Source organism: Mauremys mutica, chromosome 3, assembly GCF_020497125.1.
Source record: "Mauremys mutica isolate MM-2020 ecotype Southern chromosome 3, ASM2049712v1, whole genome shotgun sequence".
Taxonomy (NCBI): Eukaryota; Metazoa; Chordata; order Testudines; family Geoemydidae; genus Mauremys; species Mauremys mutica.
The window spans coordinates 173,641,386-173,665,565 of record NC_059074.1 but is presented as its reverse complement, the minus strand read 5'-3'; the positions used below and the strand labels follow the sequence as shown (position 1 = coordinate 173,665,565).

Sequence of the window (24,180 nt, the reverse complement as noted above, 5' to 3'; positions counted from 1 at the left end):
GGGTCTGCCATAGCGTAGTGGCGTTCTTTTGAATGGTCCGGACGAAGGGCAACGCCACGCGGATGGGCGCATCCGCACCCACCACGTTGGTGATTGGGTCCTCATCCTCCTGGACCTCCTCTACGGGAAGATTCATGGACGCCGCCACCCTGCGAAGCAGGTCTTGGAAGGCCCGGAGGTCGATGGGCGGGGGTTCGCTGGTCGCAGCCCCTGCCACCGCCTCGTCCGGCGAGGATGACGAAGATCCACCCTGCAGAACCGGCTCCGGCTCTACGTCCGGTGGGTGAGCCTCCTCCGAACCGTGAAGCGTGGGCGATTGGCGGACCGGATGAGCAGATGGCTCGTGCGGAGGAGAGGGAGGCGGCCGGCTAACAGTCGCTTCAGGGACCCTGGTGCTGGTGGTCACATCCCTCCTGGGAAACGGGATACCTTGACCTTCATGCTGTCCCCACGGGACCCAGTAGCCCCACTGCTCATGCGGAAGTCCTTGTGGGGTAGGCCACCGGTGGGTAGTATCATCGGCACCGGAGGCTACGGAAGCCGTGCGGGATGGCCAAGGCGGTGCTGTAGTGCCGACGGACTGAACCGCTGACGGCGGGAGGCCATGCACCGACGGCACCGAGGGTCGATACGCAGAGCGCCGACGGGACGGTGACCGTGAGCGTGGACTCCGACGGTGCCGGGAGCTCGACCGGCGCCGGGAGCTCGACCGGGACCGGGATCCGCGGTGCCGGGAGTGACTCCAGGAGTCGCGGTGCCGAGACGACCTCCGACGGTACCGTGACCTGGATCGGTGCCGGGAGTGCGACCGGTACCGAGATCGAGAACGGTACCGGGACTCAGACCGGCGTCGGGATGGTGCTCGGTGCCGCGAGGAGGAGCGGCGACGAGACTCCGAGCAGCGGGACGGGGACCTGCGCCGGGACCTGGACCGGGACCGGGACCTCGACCGTCTTCCACGCCGCTCGTCAACCGAGGGCGGTCTTGTCATCCTGGCTGGCTTGCCGAGAGAGACAACAGCCCGCACCGGCGGTGCCGGGGGCCGGAGGCTCGGAGCCTCTATGAGCCTGATGAGGGCTCTGGCAGAGGAGAATGTCTCCGGCGTTGAAGGCAGCCTTGGCTCCACCTCGGTCGGTGCCGGGGAGCGTGGCGGTGCCGGACTCGACGGCGCTTGCGGAGCCGGAGTCGAGGGCTCAGGGCCCGTTTTACGCACTGCCGCAGCCACTCTCGTAGCGGACTCTGTGCGTGCCTTCGCCACAGCCTTCGCCAGTCTCTGCTTGCGTGCAGGCGAGAGCGAGCGGTGCCGGGTCGTTTTCGGCGGCGGTTTAGGTACCGTGGCCACGGTGCCGGTCGGTGCCGCGGGTGCACTCTGCACCGAAGAAGCCCTCGGTGCCGGCGCTGACGGTGCCGGGGGCTGGAGGGACGCCTCCATAAGGAGCTGCTTGAGGCGACTGTCTCTGTCCTTACGCGTCCGCGGCTTAAAAGCCGAACAAATGGCACACTTATCTGTTCGGTGTGCCTCGCCCAGGCAACGGAGGCAGGAGCCGTGAGGGTCACCCACTGGCATAGGCCTCTGGCACGTTGCACAGGGCTTAAAGCCCGGTGCCTTGGGCATGAGCCCGCACCGGGGAGGGGGAGGGAGAAAATACTCCCCCTATCCTTATCTAAACTAACTAACTATTAAAACTAACTATACTAACAGTAAAGAACTATATACAAAACCAGTAGAGAGAGCTAGGGATGTGGAGGACTACTGAGCACTCCACAGTTCCGACTGCCGTCACGGGCGGGAAGAAGGAACTGAGGAGCGGACGGGCCGGCTGGGGTATATATTCAGCGCTATAGCGGCGCCACTCCAGGGGGCGCCCAGCCGGCCCGCCGGAGTTGCTAGGGTAAAAATCTTCCGAAGAGCCGTGCACGCGCGGCGCGCACACCTAACTGGAATGCATTGGAGCAATCACTCGAAGAAGAATAGATTATTCCTATTATACAACAAACCACAGCATGAAAAATATTGCTTCTTCCGTTGTGAGGATTTTTAAATAGTTTTCCTGACAGACTAGGGAATTGTCACTGTGGCAGAGGAGTAATGTCACTAGACACATGGTGCAAGTAAGTGTTTCAGTGTCATTTCTCAATGGCTAATTCATTCTCTCTGAACTGTGACTGGTTCCTAATGCTGTACAACTTCCCTAATGATAGTCTTCTGAGTATGTGAACTCTTACTATATCTAATTTGATGCAAAGTTTGACTCCTTTTATCTGTAAATTAAGATCACAGCCAGAAATAAATTTAATTGTAAGTAAAATTGCTTATTTGTAAGCTGATAAGTGACTAGAGCTCCTTTTGCATCAGTCCTACATGGGTGAGGTAGTCCCCAGGAAGTGTGGCGTTGCTCCAGTAACTCTCAGCAGAGGGATTTTGTTAGGAGGGGAGAGGCATGGGCAGAGTATTCTGCACTTCGGTTATCACTTCATGGCAGATGGTCCCTTGAGGATAAATCTGGCAGTTTTCAGACCAAACCAATTTTCAAGTTAAAATTATAGGGATGCTAATGTAGGACTTTATAAAAAGAAGCTGGCTGCAGTGCTAAATATAGAAGATATCTTTTCTCCATCATTGTCAAATGTAACAAGCCTTCAAGTACCCTAATAGTATAGGAATTCAAAGTGGAACTCTTCAGGTTGTTCACATTTTAGGAAGTGAAAATGTTAATAACTGTTTTCCCCCCCCCACCCATCTCTCTTTTAGGCTTATCCTTCAGTTTTAATCACAGCATATGAAAATGATCAACGAATACCACTGATAGGATTATTAAGATACGTTCATAAACTTAGAAAAGCAGAAATGGATCATGCTAGAAGCATGAATAAGAAAGGTAATGTGGAAGTGTCTTTTATATACGTTGTTAAATAAGCACACACAAGTCACATAATTATCCATCAATCATGACATGTAAGAGTGGAAGGGACCTTAATAGGTCATCTTGTTCAGTCCACTGCACTGAGCCAGCTCCCAGCCCTGACAGGTGTTCGTCTGACCTGTTCTTAAAAACCTCTAATGCCAGGGATTTCACAGCCTCCCTAGATAATTTGTTCCATTATGCATGTGTGTACTATATAAAGCACAATATCGAAAGGTTGGAAGCAATTGAGGGTACCTATAACCTTGAGAAATTAGTCTACCCATATTTATTGTAGGATGTGGCAGAGCTCTGACTGTGTCCCTGGGGGTCCCACGCTTCTAGGCGGTTTATGCTAGCCTCAGTGGCTCACTATGACTGTTAGGGGGCTTATTCTTTCACCCTCTCACTTCCCTGGTCCTTCTCGCATGAACAGAGAGCAACAATACCCGAAGTCCAAAGGCGCAAACAATTCAATGTTTATTGGGGTGAACTTCCAGCAAGCATGATTCCAGTTTCCTTCCTTAGTATCCCCCTTTCCAGCTCTGACACCACAGAGCCTTGCCTGTGTCCCTGTTCCCATCCCCTGTTCCCATTCCCCCTTTAGCAAAACATGATCCCAATTCCCCCATCCCCAGTCCCTGGTCCCATCCACCACTCCCCTCCCCCCCCCCCCGATTGACTGCAGTCTATATAGTAAAACTTGAGTTCTGCTTAGCTATACCTTAACCAATCATTTTACTGAAATTTAACTAACCAATCTTAACATATTGTAACATGGTTATTTAACCAGTTATATCCCACCACCTTAATTGGTTTATACCCAACAAAAATTAATTATACAGCAGACAAACAATTACAGAACCAGACAGAGACCATGCAAATAAACATACAAAACAATACAGAAGTGAGGATTTCACAACTACATCTACACAGACATAAGGGTTTTCCAGCTATGTCTATTGATAAGTGAGTTCTTGCCAGACAGGATGCTATCAAACTAAGTTTCCTTTTACATCTTCTAGGCGCTTCCCTTTCTCTGGAGGTGATAGATCAGATTGCCTTATTTCAGTGTGACTAGTTGGGAATGTGAGGATGTGACCATACACTTCCCAGTTTATGGCTGGCCTCTGCTGCTTAGCTGAAGAACCAGGCCTCAGACTGTCACAGTAAGAGAAGGCCATTACATAGACAGTGTTTTTTTGATTTTCTGTTTTACCTCTATAACTAGCTAAGTGATAAGAATACACCTAAATTCCTGAAGTGTAGGCCTTTACAGACAGGCCTGAATATGTATATCCTAACACTGACCCTCCACATAGCCCTTCTCTCTCTAGGGCCAGGGTTACTGAGCCCTCTTCATCATAAGCCAGGAAGGAGATTGGTGAGAGAACTCCCACAGTCTCTGTTGTCCCTAGGGCTTATTTCAGAACAGTTTAGCCTCCTGTCCTGACAGGGGCCTGACTTCCCCTCCCAGGAGATGTTTCTGTTGTGGCAAGTTGGGGGGAACCTGGGTTCTGGCCCAGGGACCCTAATGGTAACAGCTGTTGGCAGCTGACCTTTCACTGCCAGAGTTGCTACATTTCCCTGGGCCACTTCCCTACAGCTCTCCTGCTTCTCCCTTCTTCACCCTTACCTTAGGGCTTGAGGGTGTCTTCATTAACCAGCCCTTCAGCTGCACTTCCTCTTCTCTGGCTCTTCTCAGCCTGAGTGGAGTGAGCCCTTTTATAGTATCAAAAGGTCATTAATTAGAGTCAGGTGTTCACATTACCTTAATGGACTCACCTGACTCTTTACAGGTTAATTGGAGTCAGGTGTTCTCATTAGGCTGGAACAGCCCCTGGTCTGGTCAGTCAGGAAACAGAAAACTGCTAATCCAGTGGCCAGTATATCTGCCTTCTACTACTTTGTTGCACCCAACTGGCCTGGGTCTATCACAGTGGGTTAAGCAGCCTACTTGTAATGATATGGGTAGGGCTAAAGCTTTTAGTACTCACTCTCCAGAATCTTAAAAGGCACTCATCAATTTGGGATCCAAAATTTGCCTTAAAATAGTCAAGCTAATGGGTGCTAAATAATTATTTAAAAAAATTAAATTAATAATCCACTTAATCTATCATTCAATTGCTGTGAATTTTAAAGCCCTTTATTATTCAGAGCCTGCACAAACCTACTATCTCCCTGTTCATTCTGAAGTTATAGATATGCTATTCCTGGAGATACAATGACATGACTGTTAAAGCACAGACATTGTATATTGTTGATAGAAGTTATCACCAGCCAAGAACTTTCTTTCAGTAACAGATGCTAAAATTATTTTTTAGTACAACAGAATCCAACTAATCTGTACTAATGAGGGGAAGAGGCCCTCTTTCACAGTTTTAGCTCTTGAATTAGCTGTTCCTGTCAGCTGGGAGCCTAGCTGCAGGGAATAAGTAAAGATGGCAGCTGCTCCTGCCTTGCTCATGAAGAAAAAATCCATCCTTCTGAAAAGAATGGAGACACAATTGTGTATATATACTTCCTGAGATATGTAATCATCAGGAACCATTTAATGCAAATAGTTCATCTACCAACCTATTACGTGTGGTTTAATGTCATACAATTCAGGGTTGGTTTTTTTTCAATTTTCTTGCTTGTAGAAGTACACAAACATCTTGTCCAGGATACTGGTAATATCATCCCTCTCCATATAATACACACAGCTCCACCTTTCTGTGTTCATTCAACAGTGACCGACGTTAAATGTTTTTGTTTCAGGAAACCTGATACCTAATATCATCTTAAATGTTCAGGCAGGAGGCAGTCATTGTGCTCCATTGTGGGAGGACTCATTAGATGAGGTATGATTCCTCTATTGTACATTTTTATAGTTAGGACAAAAACAAATCTATAATGAAGTGTATACTAACACTATGATGTCATCATTTTGTGTATTATTTAATACACATTGGAGCTAACAAACGAGAACCACTGGCCTGGGAGTTAGAATGCTCAGCTGCTGTTCCTGGCTCCCTGTGTGTGTGACCATCGACAAGTCACTTAACCTCATTGTGCCTCAGCTTACCCATCTTTTAAATGGGGTACTTAACTACGGAACTGCTCACCAATGTTCTGAGCTTTAAGTGTTTGTAAAGTGCTTTGATACCTTCGGATGAACAGCTCTAAATAGTGCAAAGTATTGGTACAGTAATAACGAAAGCTTTACACCATCCAATTGTAAAGGCTTCAAATGTTCTGATTAAATTGCCTTTCATTTGCTCTCATCAGCCTTCTTGGTTGAGAAAATCACCAACGTGTTTCTGCAGCTTTAAATTTTGCAAGGTTGGTTTATACTGTGGGTGGCAAATTGTCTTTTAGAAATTCCAGATTTTCATGGCCCCAGCTGCATCCCCTGCCAAACCATGGAAGCAGCTGGGGAGGGGGATGTAGCCCCTGGCAAAAGCCATGTGGCTTGGGTGCATGACCCCAACCCCTGCCAAGCCTGGGACTGGGGCTGTAGGATTTTTTTTTTTTAACTTCTAAGCTTCCTACAAATAGCATTATAGTTTAAGCAAATCAACTCTGAAAGCACCTGGTGACACCTCCTTCACTGTTACTGCTGTCCCATGCCCAATAACATTTTCTTCCTGGGAAGCTTTTCAGATCCCAGTGGCTGCTTTTTTTCTAAAGAAAATTGAGCAGGAAAATCTCTGTTTACATTTCAGATTGCTGCAGGGTGGTATTTAGTGGCACCAGTGGTTATCAGGGTGAATAATGTAAGAAGGGGCCAGATAAAGGGTGGGAAGGTTTGACAGAAATCTAAAGATTTTTTAGGATAAGTCCTCTGATTTTTTTAAACTAAATTTTCATTGTTTTAGGTTACAAGCCACCTTGCTTTTCTCTACAAAGAATTTGGACTTGAGAGAGAATAACTTGAAGAAGTGGTTTATTTAACATGCACAGTTATTTCAGAATTTGTTGAAAGATTTAAAAACTGTGTATATACACATTAGACTTCTGAAAAAGCCATATCACATACCTGTAAATTTAAAAAATGAGCACTCATTCTCCAAAGGAACCAGCTGTAATAGATCCCTAGATATGGGTCCCTGCTTCCGGTGCATAACCAGACCAGGAGCTCATAAAGGCAGAGTTGTGAGAGCTACTGGCTTACATATATATACCAGGTGGTAAATTCCTTCCCTGCTGCATTGGAGGAGCAGCGTCTCCAGCCACCAGTTCCTTGTGCAAACAAAAAATATGAAGGAATACGAACATCCATCCCAAATATACAGCGGAGGGTGGATCCCTTACAAATTCAATCTTCATAGAAGAATTATGACTAAGGCTAAGATTTTATCATGGTTATTTTTAGTAAAAGTCACCGACAGGTCATGGACAATAAACAAAAATTCACGGAGCCCGTGACCTGTCCGTGACTTTTACTACTAATAATTGGGGGGGGGGGTTAGATGGGGGGAATGACTGACAGGCCAAGCCCCCGTTCCAGAGCTGGCTGCAGCTGTGGGACAGGGAAGCAGGGCCCCAGCTGCATCCCCTGCCAAACCCTGGCAGCAGCTGGGGAGGGGGATGCAGCCCCTGGCAAAAGCCATGGGGCTTCGGTGCACAACCCCAACCCCTGCCAAGCCTGGGACTGGGGCTGTAGGGTCCTGGTTCCAGCCAGCCTCAGTTGCAGGGCAGGAGTGCACAGTCCTGCCTCCTCATCCTGAAGCCCTAGAAGTCTCGGAGGCCTGGTAAAATCACAGAATCCATGACTGCCATGACCTTTGTGACTAAATCGTAGCTTTAATTATGACATGTTCGGTAAGTAAATTTCTCTTCCAGCTGATACTAAACACTTGTTTGTTACATATTTACCTTGATCATCTCTCAATTTTCTCTTTCCTCTAAATGTGTTGTTTTAAAACTGACCTGATGACTTATTTGCTTCTAACTATTTCAGACAATTCAGTGCCCATTACACAAATAGGAAACTTGCAGAACAAGTACTATGGAGTGAAAACTGCCAAAGGATTTGCGGCTAAGTTGTGGCAGTCAGATACAGCCCACAATACGGGTACACAGTGCACAGGTACAACACTCAAGCAGGAAATCCTAAGAGCTTTATACCTTAGGCACAATGCCTCTAGGAGCTCTATAGGCATATGGTTAGTGTTCTACCCTTGCACAAATACTTATCTGCACCAGCCCCAGGGAGGCTTTACAGGGGAGGCTCCTTACCCTTCCTGGTGCCTGTTCAAATCCCTCTGGAAGCTCCTAGCCTCTGTGGTTGTTGGTTAATTGGTTGCCCTTAAGGTAAGCACCTTCTGCCCATTGCTCACACACCAATAAAAGAGGCCAGACAATTAAGCCACATTAGTTTGTTTATGGACTGCTGTTCATTTAATAAACAAACCAGCAAGTTTAAAAAGCCATTGCCACACTATTCACAGTATTTACCTGAAATCAATACTTTCTGCCTTAAATGCATAAAACAAAATTTCCTACATGCCCTAGCGCTTAGCAATGCATGTGGAGTATATTCAAGGCACTAGAATAACATGCTTTTTCAGCCACAAAACACTTCCCTTGGAAAGCTTCCGTAGTATGAACTGTCTCCCTTGTTTTATACTCAAGGACAATTCCTTCCCCTTTTTCAGTTTTAATTGTTTTGGTATTTACAACTTTACCGGTGTTACTAAAATTAGTGCTTAGCCTTATGGTAGCTTCAGATGGAAGCTCAGAAACTACAGCTTTCAGGTCTGTGATTGATTCCTGTCCAAAATTGAGAACCATTATAAAGACTGTGTCTAATCCATCTAATTCCCTCAGATACACAAAAACATTGCTGTCATTCCAAATGTAGCACATCCATCCCCTATGAATGGGCAGCTCATTGTTGCGAAGTAAATTTAGCTCTCGATATAGATTCAGTGTTGAGTTAGGTTGAGTCTTTTGAACCTGTTTAAAGAAAAAAATGTCCCATCATTACCGTAGTCATTTATTCCTCATTAAATATTAGAAATGTTACTTTGAAGTACAGAAGTGATTACCACATCTGCTAAGATTATCTTCCCACCTTTCTGACTCTACGCCCCCACTGCAAATCCTTCCACAGATTCAAGTTGAAGCTATTTGTCCTCAGCCTCTGGGGACCTTCACAACTCTGCCTCTCCATATACTTATCTGCCCTATCTCTCCCCATATTGTCCACCTTTGCCACTCCACCAGTGATGATAGCCTTGTCTCCTCCTACAACTGTCTTTGCTCCTTCCAATGCACTTCATACACTTTTTGTCAACAAAGCATTCCATACCAAGGAATCAGAGCATTCAGCATCAAGGACTGGATCTTGCTCCCACTGACTTCACTGCTGCAGAAGCAACCCCCAATGGATTAGTTTCAAGTGTTTTTTCTTTGCTGTTGTTCACTGTTGTAGATCAACAATACCTGTACTTGACCTACCTGGTGTAATGGCAACTGCCAAGTTTGGTCTTAGACGGATCAACATATGCAAACCTAGAAATGCATCCATCTTATTTCCCTGCTAAATTTAACAAAGCCTACTTGTATTAATCTAAATTAAAATGGTGGTGGGAGGATTTCAGATTAATGTTGAAAGATTAAATGAATTAGACTAAAAAAAATCACTTCAGTATCACCATATTTTTCTGGTTAAATGAGGGCTGGTAAAATAGCCTTTGCTGTTGCAATAAGATTTTTTACCATTTTTCTTCCACAGATTTGTTTTTTCTTGGTTTTAGTTTCAACTTAGCTAAACTGCCACATTCCACTAATCAAAACAAATTAGAGCTTCATTTAGCTGAAGCTATTTTGCTAGCATTTTTTTGTAACCCATACAACTGTGTCCTTAATTTAAATACTCACTTCGACATTTACATTTTGGTAGTCCAGATTAACAGGTAACCAGCTTATGTTACCCTCACTGAAGCCGGCATGAAGGTTGCCATTCCACTGCATGGGTGACTTCTCTGGAAAGGTCACCTAAAAATAAGAGAGTATTGGGCACCATTCAAAAACATCCTCGTTAATGTGCTAAAGAATGATCCAGTTAAACAATTTTTTGCTCAAGTTTCTCTCTCATGTCAAGATTATTCCATCTCATAGGAGACTTTAATTAGGTCTTAGACCTAAAGCTTGACAGGAAGTAATTAAAAATCCCACAAGTGTAGGGGGATCATGAAGAGAGAGAATCAAAAGCTATCACTGAAAGAGGGAGGAAAAACTGTGTAATGGGTTTGGCACTGGACTGGGTGCTGCAGATCTATGTTCAGTTCCCAGCTCAGAGACAGATTTTCTGTGCGACTTCTGGGAAGTTACTTAATCTACTCTGCTTCAGTTCCCCATCTGTAAAATGGGGATAATACTTGCCTACCCTGCCCAGAAGTGGTGTGAGGATAAAAAGCTATTAATGATTATTAGGTGGTCAGATTCTACAGTAATGAGGCCATGTCAATTCTTTGACAGATAGAAATGCAGTTAGTGGATATATGGAGTGATCTGTATCCTGGAAAGAGATACTGTACTAATATTTGAATAATCAAAGTTAGTATTAGATTTGAAGACTAAGTACCTTATTCAGTAGCATATCAGTGCTTGTTAATTGTTCTAATGTGTATTATATTTTAGCTCTAATTATCTGTGAAAATTTAATCTGTCCTGATGGGTGCTTTGTAAATATATTACAGTTTTCAATATATCAGTCCTTTTGTAGAATTCCCTTCTCAAGTGAAAGATATACTCTTAGAGCTCATAGTCTATAACAGGTAAATGAAAAACATGTCAAAACTTGCTTGCAAAACATAAGAAATTATTTAAAATTTTGAGAAGTGTGACAGTTGTATGTTGCAAAACAAATTATTACAGCTGATCAAAAAATGAAAAGCTAGCTTTGTGAAAACTTCCAAGTTTTGTTTGAAAAGTTCATAATAGACTTTTTCAAAAACATTTCCTGAATGTTTTTCAGTATTTTTTTAAAAAATTTATTGAATGTGATTGAACACCTTATCTAAATGATCAAAAGCTGTAGCAACAGCTGCAGTGATATGATAAAATTTTAAAAACGAAATAGTCACACTCATTTCAGCAATTTCACCAAGAAAAAAAAATTGTGTGTGTGTAAAGAAGGCCTTTCTCAGTGAAAATTTTGACCAGTTGTAGCACTTTCCTTTCTGTGGCAATATAGATACTGGGTTTCTCCTGCTCACATGTTCTGACAGGCAGGATAACCACCAGTCCCAGATGTCTATACCCTGTAATGCTCCCTCACTGCATTCAGTTTATCTCCTGGGGCTTCAGTTGTTACTCCTGCACTAATTCTGTGCCACACAATTTTTTTCTCCTGCAGAAAATAAACTTTTTCTGGAAAGTTGCTGCAGTTCTGCTTTTTGCCACAAGGGGACACTGTGGCACTAGAACAGAGCAGCCAATCCCCGGCCAGCCTCAGCACCCAAAGGGAAGAGAAAGAGCCTGCCTTCTTCACTCTACTGGTGGGGCCACGTCAGGAGACAGGGAATATGGAGAGACAGACGGTGTGGACAAAGTGGGGCTGCTGGGGGGACAAAGATGGGTTCATAAGGGCTAGTGTGGGAGGACAGACTGGTGCAGGGACTGTACGGGAGTGGAGGTGCAGGAACACATGGGGATGCGGGGGTGTAGGGCCACATGGGGGAAGAGGGTTGGCTGAGTGGGGGCATAGACACATGGGGAGGGGGAGTAGCTGAGGAGGTGCAGGGACACAGGGGAACAGGGGCAGATGTGTCCAACTGAGTGGGAGACACTAAGGATAAGCCAGGGTCTGCATTGGGGAGGCTCCCTACCAATGCCTCTCTGCCCCCCCCCCAAAAAAAACCCTGTTGTATACTTTTCCCACCCATACCCAGCAACCCTCCAAGTTCACATCCAGACTCTTTCCCAGCAATTACTTTCCTCTCCCTCAACTCCTCCATTACCCCTGACTCCCCCAAGCGTTTACACTGCTTCTGAGGGGTGCAGGAAATACGGTTCTCTATTGTCGTTTAAATGAATTATTACTTAGAGTTCTGTATTAGTATGCCTAGTAAGGAATCTATTCATCAAAAAATTTCCTGAATCTTTTTTGTCTATTGTTACAGACGTACTTGCTGTTGGGTACTTTGAAATAAATTACCAAAATAATTGAAACTGGTATGATTATAGTGTGTTTTGGTAAATAAAATTTGCAGATTTTTTAAATATTGTGTGCGGAATTTTTAATATTTCAGTGCAGCATTCCCCCAGGAGTAAATTTTCATGGCTGCAGAAGTGTACCTCAGCAAATGACTCCTCCTTTCTCAGAGACCCTGCTCATGAGTCCTGTCTCTGATGGTTAAAGGAAACCTTTCCTTCCGTCCCGTGGCCCAGGGCTCAGAACTGGATGGCCATTGAAACCCCAGAGTGAGAGGGCTGTGCCAAAGGGTGAGATCTTTCTAAGAAGTAGCTTTGTGTTTGCAGCAGACAAGGCTCTGGGGATCTGTAGTAATAAGCTCTTGAGAAGCTTTGTCAGCATATATCTGGAAGGAAAGGCAAAGTTTTCCTGAAAAGATTTAACTGCTAGAAGGACTCATTAATCCACTTGAAGGGGTTAGGGGAAAAGGTGGATTTGTCACTGAAACTCTTTTCCTCAACACAGAACTCCCTTCAGCATCCAAGGCAGACTACTTTGGTGCCTAGATGTGTATTATCACTATTAGCCACAAGACTGCAATGTGTATTCTATTCTATTACACCCTTAAACACCATATACTTCCTTCAGCCCTACTGGGACTGGGGGCAGTGGAGCCTACTTTGGGAAGGCTAGTCTGACCATTGCTATCATCCACATGCAGTCCTTGTGCTCAGGTCATCTAGGGCTGGATAACTACTAGCTCTGTGCAGGGGCATGAGGAGATGAAGCTACTCTGGTTCTCTCACACACTTAGGGCTTGGCTACACTTGCAAGTTGCAGCGCTGGTAGAGGCTTTCCAGCGCTGCAATTAGTAACCTTCCACACCTGCAAGGCACATCCAGCGCTGCAACTCCCTGGCTGCAGCGCTGGCTGTACACCTGGCCAGGTTGGGGTGTAGCGATTGCAGCGCTGGTGATCCAGCGCTGCTCATCAAGTGTGGACACACACCAGCGCTTTTATTGGCCTCCAGGGAATAAGGAGATATCCCAGAATGCTTTTAACTAAATTACTCCCTTTGTTTTGTTATGCAGCCTCTCTTTGTTTTGTTGTGAACCTCCGGAGCTCGGAGCTCCGTTTCTACCGGAGCTGCTTATCAGCTCCTGTTTGCTGTGATCAATCTGTGAACAATCAAATGAGATCCTCCTCCCTGTTGTGAACGAGCTCTGTGGAGCTCCTCTGTTGCCGCTGCTGCTATCTAAAAAACAAACAAAGCTCCTGTTTGCTGTGATCATCTGTACCTGGCTGTAAACAATCAAATGAGAGGCAGGCAGAGAAACAGCGGGGAGTCATGTTGCCTGCAGGCTGTTTGCAATTAAGAGTTAAGACTAAGGGGTCGGAAAAACGTTCTGATTTTTCAAGTCAGGAAGCTAACACACAGTGTTGGCTCCAAAAATCCACTCTCTCTCCCCCCGCTCCCTGTCACACTAGACCCCACTCCACCCCCCTCTTTTGAAAAGCACGTTGCAGCCACTTGAACGCTGGGATAGCTGCCCATAATGCATCACTCCCAACAGCGCTGGAAATGCTGCAAATGTGGCCACACACCAGCGCTGGTAGCTGTGAGTGTGGCCACACACCAGCGCTGCTCCTACACAGCTGGATGACCAGCGCTGCAAACTACCAGCGCTGCAAACCGTAAGTGTAGCCAAGCCCTCAGTTCTCTCCCATAGTGAGTGAGTAAGAAACCAAAAAAGGAGGAACATTTGCCATTCAGAATGCTCCCACTCAATGCTGTCTTTTCATGAAGATAATAATGAGAATAATCAAGTGGTTGCTCCCCTTTCACTGGGGAAAGATTATTTTAGAAACAGGACAGTGGTTGGGGATGGAATGAGAAATATATTGATATTTAGGCCTGTCTGCAAAGGCCTATACTTTAAGAATTTAGCTGTATTCTTATCACTTAGCTAGTTATAGAGGTATAAAAGAAAGAGAATCAAAATTACTCTCTGTATGTGTAAGGGCCTTCTCTCACTGTGACAGTCTGAGTCCTGGTTCTTAGGCTAAAGCCTTCGGCTAAGCAGCAGAAGCAGCCATAACCTGGGAAATATATAGTCACATCCTTACAGTCCAAACTAGTCACATTGAAATAAGGTGCTATTGGGCTGTTAGGAATACAATCCTGTCCTGATATTCCTATCACCTCCAGAGAAAGGGAAGAGCCTAGAAGATGTAAAAGGAAATTTAGTTTGATAGCATCCTGTCTGGCAAGAACTCACTTATCAACAGCTGGGATGTGAAATCCTCATTTCTGTATTGTTCTGTCACTGTAGTCTCCACTTCCCTATTATTTGTGTGTATAATCTCTGTCTGGTTCTGTGACTGTTTCTGTCTGCTGTATAATTAATTTTGTTGGGTGTAAACTAATTAAGGTGGTGGGATATAATTGGTTAAATAACCATGTTACACTGTGTCAGGATTGGTTAGTTAAATTTCAGTAAAATAATTCAAAGAATCCTGTGGCACCTTATAGACTAACAGACGTTTTGCAGCATGAGCTTTCGTGGGTGAATACCCACTTCGTCGGATGCAAGTAGTGGAAATTTCCAGGGGCAGGTATATATATGCAAGCTAGAGATAACGAGGTTAGTTCAATCAGGGAGGATGAGGCCCTGTTCTAGCAGTTGAGGTGCGAAAACCAAAGGAGGAGAAACTGGTTCTGTAATTGGCAAGCCATTCACAGTCTTTGTTTAATCCTGAGCTGATGGTGTCAAATTTGCAGATGAACTGAAGCTCAGCAGTTTCTCTTTGAAGTCTGGTCCTGAAGTGTTTTTGCTGCAGGATGGCCACCTTAAGATCTGCTATTGTGTGGCCAGGGAGGTTGAAGTGTTCTCCTACAGGTTTTTGTATATTGCCATTCCTAATATCTGATTTGTGTCCATTTATCCTTTTCCTTAGAGACTGTCCAGTTTGGCCGATGTACATAGCAGAGGGGCATTGCTGGCATATGATGGCGTATATTATGTTGGTGGACGTGGAGGTGAATGAACCGGTGATGGTGTGGCTGATCTGGTTAGGTCCTGTGATGGTGTCGCTGGTGTAGCTATGTGGGCAGAGTTGGCATCGAGGTTTGTTGCATGGATTGGTTCCTGGAGTTACTATGGTGCGGTGTGCAGTTACTGGTGAGAATATGCTTCAGGGTGGCAGGTTGTCTGTGGGCGAGGACTGGCCTGCCACCCAAGGCCTGTGAAAGTGTGAGATCATTGTCCAGGATGGGTTGTAGATCCCTGATGATGCGTTGGAGGGGTTTTAGCTGGGGACTCTATGTGATGGCCAGTGGAGTCCTGTTGGTTTCTTTCTTGGGTTTGTCTTGCAGTAGGAGGCTTCTGGGTACATGTCTGGCTCTGTTGATCTGTTTCCTTATTTCCTCGTGCGGGTACTGTAGTTTTGAGAATGCTTGGTAGAGATTTTGTAGGTGTTGGTCTCTGCGGGGTTAGAGCAGATGCGTTTGTACCTCAGTGCTTGGCTGTAGAAAATGGATCTTGTGTTGTGCCCGGGATGGAAGCTGGAGGCATGAAGGTAGGCACAGCTAAAACCCCTCCAACGCATCATCAGGGATCTACAACCCATCCTGGACAATGATCCCACACTTTCTCAGGCCTTGGGTGGCAGGCCAGTCCTCACCCACAGACAACCTGCCAACCTGAAGCATATTCTCACCAGTAACTGCACACTGCACCATAGTAACTCCAGCTCAGGAACCAATCCATGCAACAAACCTCGATGCCAACTCTGCCCACATAGCTACACCAGCGGCACCATCACAGGCGGGATAGCTCAGTGGTTTGAGCATTGGCCTGCTAAACCCAGGGTTGTGAGTTCAATCCTTGAGGAGGAGACTTAGGGATCTGGGGCAAAAAAATTGGTCCTGCTAGTGAAGGCAGGGGGCTGGACTCAATGACCTTGCAAGGTCCCTTCCAGTTCTAGGAGATTGGCATATCTCCAATTTATTATTATTATTACCTAACCAGATCAGCCACACCATCACCTGTTCATTCACCTGCACGTCCACCAATGTAATATACGCCATCATATGCCAGCAATGCCCCTCTGCTATGTACATCGGCCAAACTGGACAGTCTCTAAGGAAAAGGATAAATGGATACAAATCAGATATTAGGAATGGCAATATACAAAAACCTGTAGGAGAACACTTCAACCTCCCTGGCCACACAATAGCAGATCTTAAGGTGGCCATCCTGCAGCAAAAACACTTCAGGACCAGACTTCAAAGAGAAACTGCTGAGCTTCAGTTCATCTGCAAATTTGACACCATCAGCTCAGGATTAAACAAAGACTGTGAATGGCTTGCCAACTACAGAACCAGTTTCTCCTCCCTTGGTTTTCACTCAACTGCTAGAACAGGGCCTCATCCTCCCTGATTGATCTAACCTCGTTATCTCTAGCTTGCTTCTTGCTTGCATATATATACCTGCCCCTGGAAATTTCCACTACTTGCATCCGACAAAGTGGGTATTCACCCACGAAAGCTCATGCTGCAAAACGTTTGTTAGTCTATAAGGTGCCACAGGATTCTTTGCTGCTTTTACAGATCCAGACTAACACGGCTACCCCTCTGATAGTAAAATGATTGATTAAGGTATTGCTAAGCAGAACTCAAGTTTTACTATATAGTCTGCAGTCAATCAGGAAGTAAGGGGTGGGTGGACAGGGAATGGGGGTAGGGGCATTGGAATCAAGCTTTGTTAAAGGGGGAATGGGATCAGGGAGGGCTCTGTGGTGTCAGAGCTGGGAAAGGGGACACTGAGGAAGGAAGCTAGAATCATGCTTTCTGGAATTTCACCCCAATAAACATCGAATTGTTTGCACCTTTGGACTTCGGGTATTGTTGCTCTCTTTTCATGCGAGAAAGACCAGGGAAGTGAGGAATAAGTGAAGGAATAAGCCCCCTAACATATGTGCTTAATTAAACAAAAGTTACTGTTTTGTTGGAAAATTCTGTGTACTCAGAACTAATAGTGCTCCTTAGGGGATTTGAATTTATAAGTCCTTCACTCACATTTTCAGTTGCAATATTTTCCATTCCTATTTCTTCACCATAATAAATTGTAGGTGTCCCAGGAAGAGTTAAAAGGAGCATATTTATGACATTAGTGTATTCTTTTCCAATCCGAGATGTAATTCGAGCAGTGCTAGGGTCTCCAACCTAAACAAAAATAATTTCTTATATCAAAATAAGAGAATAAAGGTCCATACTACAACTAAATACATCCATATGACATTGGTCTAATACAAGTTCTGTTCATTTACATCAATGTAAACATGGAGTAACTTCATTTAAACTAGTAGACTTGCTCTGCATTTATAGAGGTGTAAGTGAGGAGAATCTGGCTCTGTTCCCTTGTGAAGTGATGTATGTTAAAAGCAGTGGGTAGCTAGTAGCCCCAGAGGCAAAGTTTCACATATATTTCTATTATATTGTCCAAGCACTTACATGCTTTATGATAAGAGTGCTCAGTAGCACAACTGTTTTACTATTGCTTCCCTCCCGCTTCCTCCCCCAAGAGATGTTGCTCTGTACGGTATAACGGTAGCAAATCTATTCCATTATCACTGAATGCAGAATGAGATCTTATCATATTAAGTAAAAGAGGTGGGTTTTTTTTAATGTAACAAAATGTTAACTATAACTCTCAGGATGCATTGATATATTAAGGCATCCTTTGATCATCGCATCAATTTTATATTATCTTTTTTCTTATATTTTCAAAAGTTTTCTACATTAAATCCTATGATGCAAACTATTAAGTTTATTTGGCTTCTTTCTTTCACTTCCATATCCTCAAGGGAAAAGATTTGAGTATTTTTGTATCAGTACAATTTGCTGCCTGACAACTGAAATCTGGAAATACTACCAACAGCATGACAGACAGAAGTAAACAATGCTGATATATTAGCATCCCAGCCAACAGTGTCTTCCATTCTAACACAAACACCCTCCGTTACAGTTCTCATGTCTTTCTGCCAACATTTGCTTTGCTGACCAGAGTTATTTTTTCTGTTGTGTAGTGCTGGTTTTGTGAGGGTAGCATTCATCCATTATAATAGGAGCAATGGAAGCCTCTCAGTACTTTGGGACTATGGTGATTCCACTACACTGGAGGTAGACGTCCAAGGAGCAGGCACACTTGGGCAGCTTGGCTTGCACCACAGGCCAACGTGGGGGGAAAAGAGCGGCGGGGCGGAGCCACTTTATGCACAGAATCCCTTAGGTAGAAGGTGCATAGGGTCAGATCCTCTATTCCAGTCCCAGAGCTGCAGCAGCTGATATGGAAGCAGTCTGGAGCTGTTTCAAATGTGCCTGAAGGTTTAGAGGGATTCTGTCGCCTTTCCCAAACCCCACATCGTTCCTGGCACACACCCTGTTTTGCCAAAGAAAGGGGAAGTGGAATATTATCTTGAAAGAATAAAAAAGTGTGCCTGATGATTATGTTTAAAACTAGGCAAAAATGCTATCACACTCCTGTAAATATACTTGGGATGGATAACATGGACCCGCTACAGCCATTGCTGTAGTGTACTGAAAGGACATGGTAGATTCCACAGATACAACAGCTATAGTTATTTTGGGCTTGATCTTACTCCAATGAGAGCTTTGCTGTGGGCTGTAATAGGAGAAGGAACATGCCATTTAAATGTCTGAACTCTTACCGCCCAGTTTGGCCATTTTCCTTTAGGCATATTCTTCATCCACAAAGATACAGCTTCAAAAATACTATTTCCTGAGAAGTTTTCCATGTTAATTAGGTAGAAGTTGAAGGGGAAATCTGATTCTTGGATAAAAGATGTTCCATAATACATCATTGTTGCTTCGATGTTTTCCAGGTTATTAGCTTCAGTTCCCATAAACCTACAAAGGAGCACACAAGTGGGTTCTTTTAAAAAAGAAAATGGAAACTGTGTTCATTCAGAGTTTATCAGAATTGCATGGAATTAGAATGGACCTTGACATATCTAATAATTTAGCATTGTCTTTGTGACGGGTTGGATCACAGAACCCCTGTTGGGAGCTGCCACCTGATGTGCCAAGACTACCTCTGCTCCTGCTTCCCCTGCCAGCTCAGGACCCCAGCACCCTTCCTTGCTGAGCCAGACACTCCCATCTGCTCCAACAAAGACCCAGGGTCTGAATTACTTGCCCCAAAGCTGCAGGTTTACCTGAAAGCAGCTCACAGAGGTGTTCCTGTCTTTAACACTCAGATGCCCAACTCCCAATGGGGTCTAAACCCAACTAAATCCGTTTTACCCTGTATAAAGCTTATGCAGGGTAAACTCAAATTGTTCGCCCTCTATAACACTGATAGATATGCATGGCTGCTTGCTCCCCCAGGTATTAATACATACTGTGGGTCAATTAATAAGTAAAAAGTTATTTTATTAACTACAGAAAGTAGGATTTAAGTGGTTCCAAGTAGTAACAGTCAGAACAAAGTAAGTCACTAAGCAAAATAAAATGTGCAAATCTATGTCTAATCACACTGAATACAGATAATCTCACCCTCAGAGATGCTTCAGTAAGTTTTTTCCTCAGACTGGACACCTTCCAGGCCTGGGCACAATTCTTTCCCCTGATACAGCTCTTGTTCCAGCTCAGGTGGTGGCCAGGGGATTCTTCATGATGGCTCCTCTCCTCCCTTTGTTCTGTTCCACCCCTTTATATATCTTTTGCATAAGGCGGGGATCTTTTGTCCCTCTCTGGGTTCCCACCCCCTCCTTCTCAATGGAAAGACACCAGGTTAAAGATGGATTCCAGTTCAGGTGACATCATCACATGTCACTGCAAGACTTCATTGCCCACGTGCCAGCACACATACAGGAAGACTTACAGGTAAAACAGAGCCATCTGCAGTCAATTGTCCTGGTTAATTGGAGTTATCAAGATTCCAAACCACCATTAATGACCCACACTTTGCATAACTACAATAGGCCCTCAGAGTTATATTTCATATTTCTAGTTTCAGATACTAGAGTGGTACATTTATACAAATAGGATGATCACACACAGTAGATTATAAGCTTTGTAATGATACCTTACAAGAGACCTTTTGCATGAAGCATATTCCAGTTACATTATAGTCACTCATTAGCATATTTTTATAAAACCATATAGATTGCAACATCACTGTCTTTTAAAATAATTTGCTTTTCTTTCTATATATCACATACCTATATGTCACTATTAATGGCTGGTATTCTTGCAAAAGCATCCTACAATGACAAACCTGTTTATCCACTGGTGAGATTGTGCCTTTAGCATTAGAGGGAAAATTCAATACGGCTATGCTAACAAACTGAGTTACCTGTATCGGCCAGGCTCAACGCTGAATTCATCCAGGGTGTGCCGGAAACTGCGGACAATATCATGCATGCCGACTTGCGTGGTGGTGAAGTCATGATACAGCTCAGAATATGCTGAGATGCTCTCCTTGAAGAATAATGCAACATTTTGCATTAGCCATTCTATTGTTCATTGAATTACACTTTCAAAAGACAGTGCACCACTTCAGATAATGTTTTACTTGAGTCTGTTAGCAAACTGGGGCCATAATGATATTACCTACTCTTTTTTCCTGGTGCTGCAAAGAAGATACAAGGTAGCCCACACTCCTGGCATTTCCTTTTCCATGCCCTGAAGCTGGCTTGACTGCAGCGGGGAGAGGGATTGCACCACTCACTGCCCCAAGCCCCTACTCCCTAGAAACGGACTTTGATGAATGAGGCCCTGATTCTGCCACCTTTACTCATGTTTTTGCTCCCTGAGGATTTCAGTGGGACTACTCACAAAATAAGATACCGCTCATTGTGAGTAAAGATAGCAAGTATTGTGGCCCTATGGGGAATACAGTTATTTCAAAATATCTATCTGAAATAGTGAATCATTGAAATAATACATTAATGGCACAGTTTTGGAGCTGCATCTTCATTAGTTATTTATCTAATGCAGTGCTAGATGAGGGGCTAAATATTTGGGGAACATATCAATCTAAATGAGGAATAATCTATATAACCCAGTTTACACCAGTGATTATGACACATACAGTAGATGCTGCTGAATACCAGACTCCAAGCAGAAGCAATATAAATGAGATTCTTGTAGTGACTTGCAAAGTCAATAAGATGCACATCTTTCTGTCAACTCAGTAATGTTATTGCCTCTCAGTGTTGGTATCATCTCCTGACTCTATTGGGCCCACAGCCCCACTAAGGGCAAGTTCCATAATAATTAGTCATACACTTCTGAAGCTCATCTGTACACATTTCACTGTAATTTATTGTCAATGCAAAACCTACCAGAAAAACAAGGAGTGAGTCCCATTAGCAATTCAAAGGGGAAATGTATTAGTGGTACATCTCCAAAGACAATAAGGAGCAAACAAATTCAAAACAGAAAATGTGTTACCGGATTTTGGGATTTATTCACTTGAGGTTCATTTCTCAGGTGTGTTGCTTCAAGAAGAAATTTAACAGCGTTGATACTAAACCCATCAATGCCTTTGCCAAGCCAAAATTTGATAATATCCTAAACATAAAATGAAGATAATTCTTGATGAGTCACCTACTTTCCAAATATTAATTTAAATCAAATATATTGCACATAATTTATGAAATACATAACACATACTAATAACACACTATATAATATAACATTATATAACAATACATCGTTTTTAAATTTAACGTTTTAGTAATGTTAAAGCTACTGTCTATGGCTGAGTTTGTCTTACTAAACCGGAATTCTTTGAATTGTTTTTCAACCATAATAGACATACAGCCATGACTACCCCAAGCATTCAAGGAGGACAGGGGACAGAAAAACCCCATACCTCACAGGAAGCCACCTTTAATCTAGTCTATCAAAGAATCTTGGCCTTATAGCAGTTTGTAAATACCTAATCAAGAGGAACAGAGTGTAAAGAAAGCTAGTTCTGCTAAGCCCTATGGTTGGTGTACACTCATCAAGCCTGCAGGCAATTAGAACATATTGATACAAATGTTCATTGTTCTGCACAGACCTTTTGACACTGGGTTTTCTTTTACACAACACTTCCTAAATCTGTTCTCTCTTATTTAACTGATGTGAAAATAATTCCGATTTGTTATCCGGAAAATGAAAAATGATTACCTAAGTTAAGGGTTATGGATCTGTGGTTTCTTTATCAAATTCAGAGTTTAGCTATTATCAGTAAAATTACATCATGCTTGCATGGTTATTTTATTACTATAATTTTAATGGTCCTAAATTTTAACAGATGAGTCCAAAGTTTAATCCCCCTGCAGCAATCTGTGTAAATGTTACTATGTGCTAGACAATATCTTTCAACTAAGTAATAAAAATAGATTATGCACACAGTGCTGTCATTTATTATTATTACATATACAATATACTTGCACAAGCCAGGACTTCGATCAAAAATATGATGGAATTCAACTAGTCCACGTTAAAGATTCACTGATTTTATTAGGTCAATACATACTCCATTTTATTGAATTGCTTGTCCCTTTACAGTAATTCTGAAAACAACTACAGGTATCCATGTCAACAGCCTCTATGGTGATTTCACGCACTGAAAGAGGTCTCATCCGAGCACTTGTGTGCATTGTAAAAACCTCTCAATTAGAACCAGCACAAAAACACCGAGGATGGTTTGGGCCATGGAGACTGAACTACCTTTATACACAGAGGTTGGTTGTGGCACATTGGCAAGGTTTTGGTAAAGCTTGACTGTTCCTGCTTCCCGTTTGGTTTATCCACACAGAATGTAAAAGATTTCATACTCTGTCACAGAGTAGCCCTGGTCTCCTATTAAGTCACAAAGCACCAGCCTTTTGAAATAGAGCTTCATTTTAAAACACTAACTTACTGTTTTCTTGTTCCTTAAAACACTGACAGAACTAGTGGTGCTCAGAAGCACTTCTGAAATGTATTAGACTGTTCTAGTCCAGAGTATTTTTCTGCAGACACTCTGGGATGCGCAGTATTGCCAACTCCCATGATTTGAGCACCCCCTAACGATTTGGGGCTATATTCTTTTAACCTTTCATGAAAACACGACGACAGGTGCCAACCCATGAATTTTCCCTTATTCAAAATGGCACCATCTATTACTGTCAGGGGGGCTGAAGCCAGCAAGATGGCTGCCATTTTCCTATACTTTAACTGCGCCTGAAGTCAGGCTGCTCTTAAAAAAGTTGGCTGCCACCTCCCACTGTTTTCAATGAGGTTAAAGCCAGGCCCAAAGGCAAAATGGCTGCCACTCTATGATTCAGGGGGCAAGGCGGGCCACATAGACTGTTGAGAGCAGCCCAGACACTGAGAAGTGAAGGAGGGAGTGAGGGGGAGCAGGGCATTGGGGGAGCAGGAGACAGATTTGGGGGTTGCAGGTGAATGGGGTGCAGAGGACAGTGATGGGGTGGGAGATGGAGAGGATAAAGTGGGAGCTCCCCCAGCCTGTGGAGTGTGGGTAAGGGGAGTTCCCTCTGAGCAGCTGGGGAAGGCAATGATCTCTTGTGTGAACCCTTCACAAGCATGGTATTTTGAAAGCTTCAGGAAGAGCTGTCACAATGAAGTGAGACACTCCTCCGATCCCAAGATTTTCAGGGCTTGGCATAGCTCAGGGCAAGAGCTTCGGGGCTAAAGACACAGACCTGCCCTGCCACTGAGCCCTCCCTTCACATAGAGCCTTATAGCAGAAGGTCCTGGGGCAGCAGGAGGGGGTTTTAGGGAAATGGTGCTGCTGATACCCAGGCAGAGAAGTCCCAGGGCAGAAGGAGGCAGAGACTTTTTTGCTGCTGGGTCAAGACAATTATAAGAAATACATGGTAGGTCCTGTATCTTAGAAGTCAGGAGATGAGTGCAGTCTGCATCTGAGCAGCCAGGGAGAGGTGTACATTTGTGTAAGCCTCACACAGAAACTAGATCCTAGATATTATATGATTAATCCTTTTAAAAGTATAATACAATAATGGTCAGAACACTGCAAACTACAGGCCGTGGTACTGCAATGTATGGGACTCTTTCAGTGGGATGCTGCCTCTTTTTTTTTAATTAGCAGGAGACTCTTCAAAGAT

The 24,180-nt window shown here is 44.0% G+C and overlaps 2 protein-coding genes across 10 annotated transcripts in view; one reads left to right on the top strand and one right to left on the bottom strand.

Moving 5' to 3' along the window:
* PREPL (prolyl endopeptidase like) overlaps positions 1-11,550 on the top strand; it is a 36,545-nt gene extending 24,995 nt beyond the window's left edge. For 3 of the 6 annotated variants that reach the window (XM_045008957.1, XM_045008956.1, XM_045008960.1), the window contains 3 exons: positions 2,753-2,879; positions 5,664-5,746; positions 11,254-11,550. In XM_045008957.1, the coding sequence (XP_044864892.1) occupies positions 2,753-2,879; positions 5,664-5,746; positions 11,254-11,490 (447 nt within the window). In that variant the 3' untranslated portion in view covers positions 11,491-11,550. Of the gene's footprint in view, positions 1-2,752; positions 2,880-5,663; positions 5,747-6,763; positions 9,536-11,253 lie in introns of those variants that run through there. The other 3 variants (XR_006577827.1, XM_045008959.1, XM_045008958.1) reach the window with 3 other exon arrangements.
* Positions 8,258-24,180, bottom strand: part of SLC3A1 (solute carrier family 3 member 1) — a 40,101-nt gene continuing 24,178 nt past the window's right edge. For 3 of the 4 annotated variants that reach the window (XM_045008963.1, XM_045008962.1, XM_045008961.1), the window contains 6 exons: positions 21,512-21,631; positions 20,412-20,536; positions 18,763-18,961; positions 17,111-17,257; positions 9,774-9,890; positions 8,258-8,846 (listed from right to left, as the gene is read on the bottom strand). In XM_045008963.1, the coding sequence (XP_044864898.1) occupies positions 8,406-8,846; positions 9,774-9,890; positions 17,111-17,257; positions 18,763-18,961; positions 20,412-20,536; positions 21,512-21,631 (1,149 nt within the window). In that variant the 3' untranslated portion in view covers positions 8,258-8,405. Of the gene's footprint in view, positions 8,847-9,773; positions 9,891-12,198; positions 12,437-17,110; positions 17,258-18,762; positions 18,962-20,411; positions 20,537-21,511; positions 21,632-24,180 lie in introns of those variants that run through there. The other variant, XM_045008964.1, reaches the window with a different exon arrangement.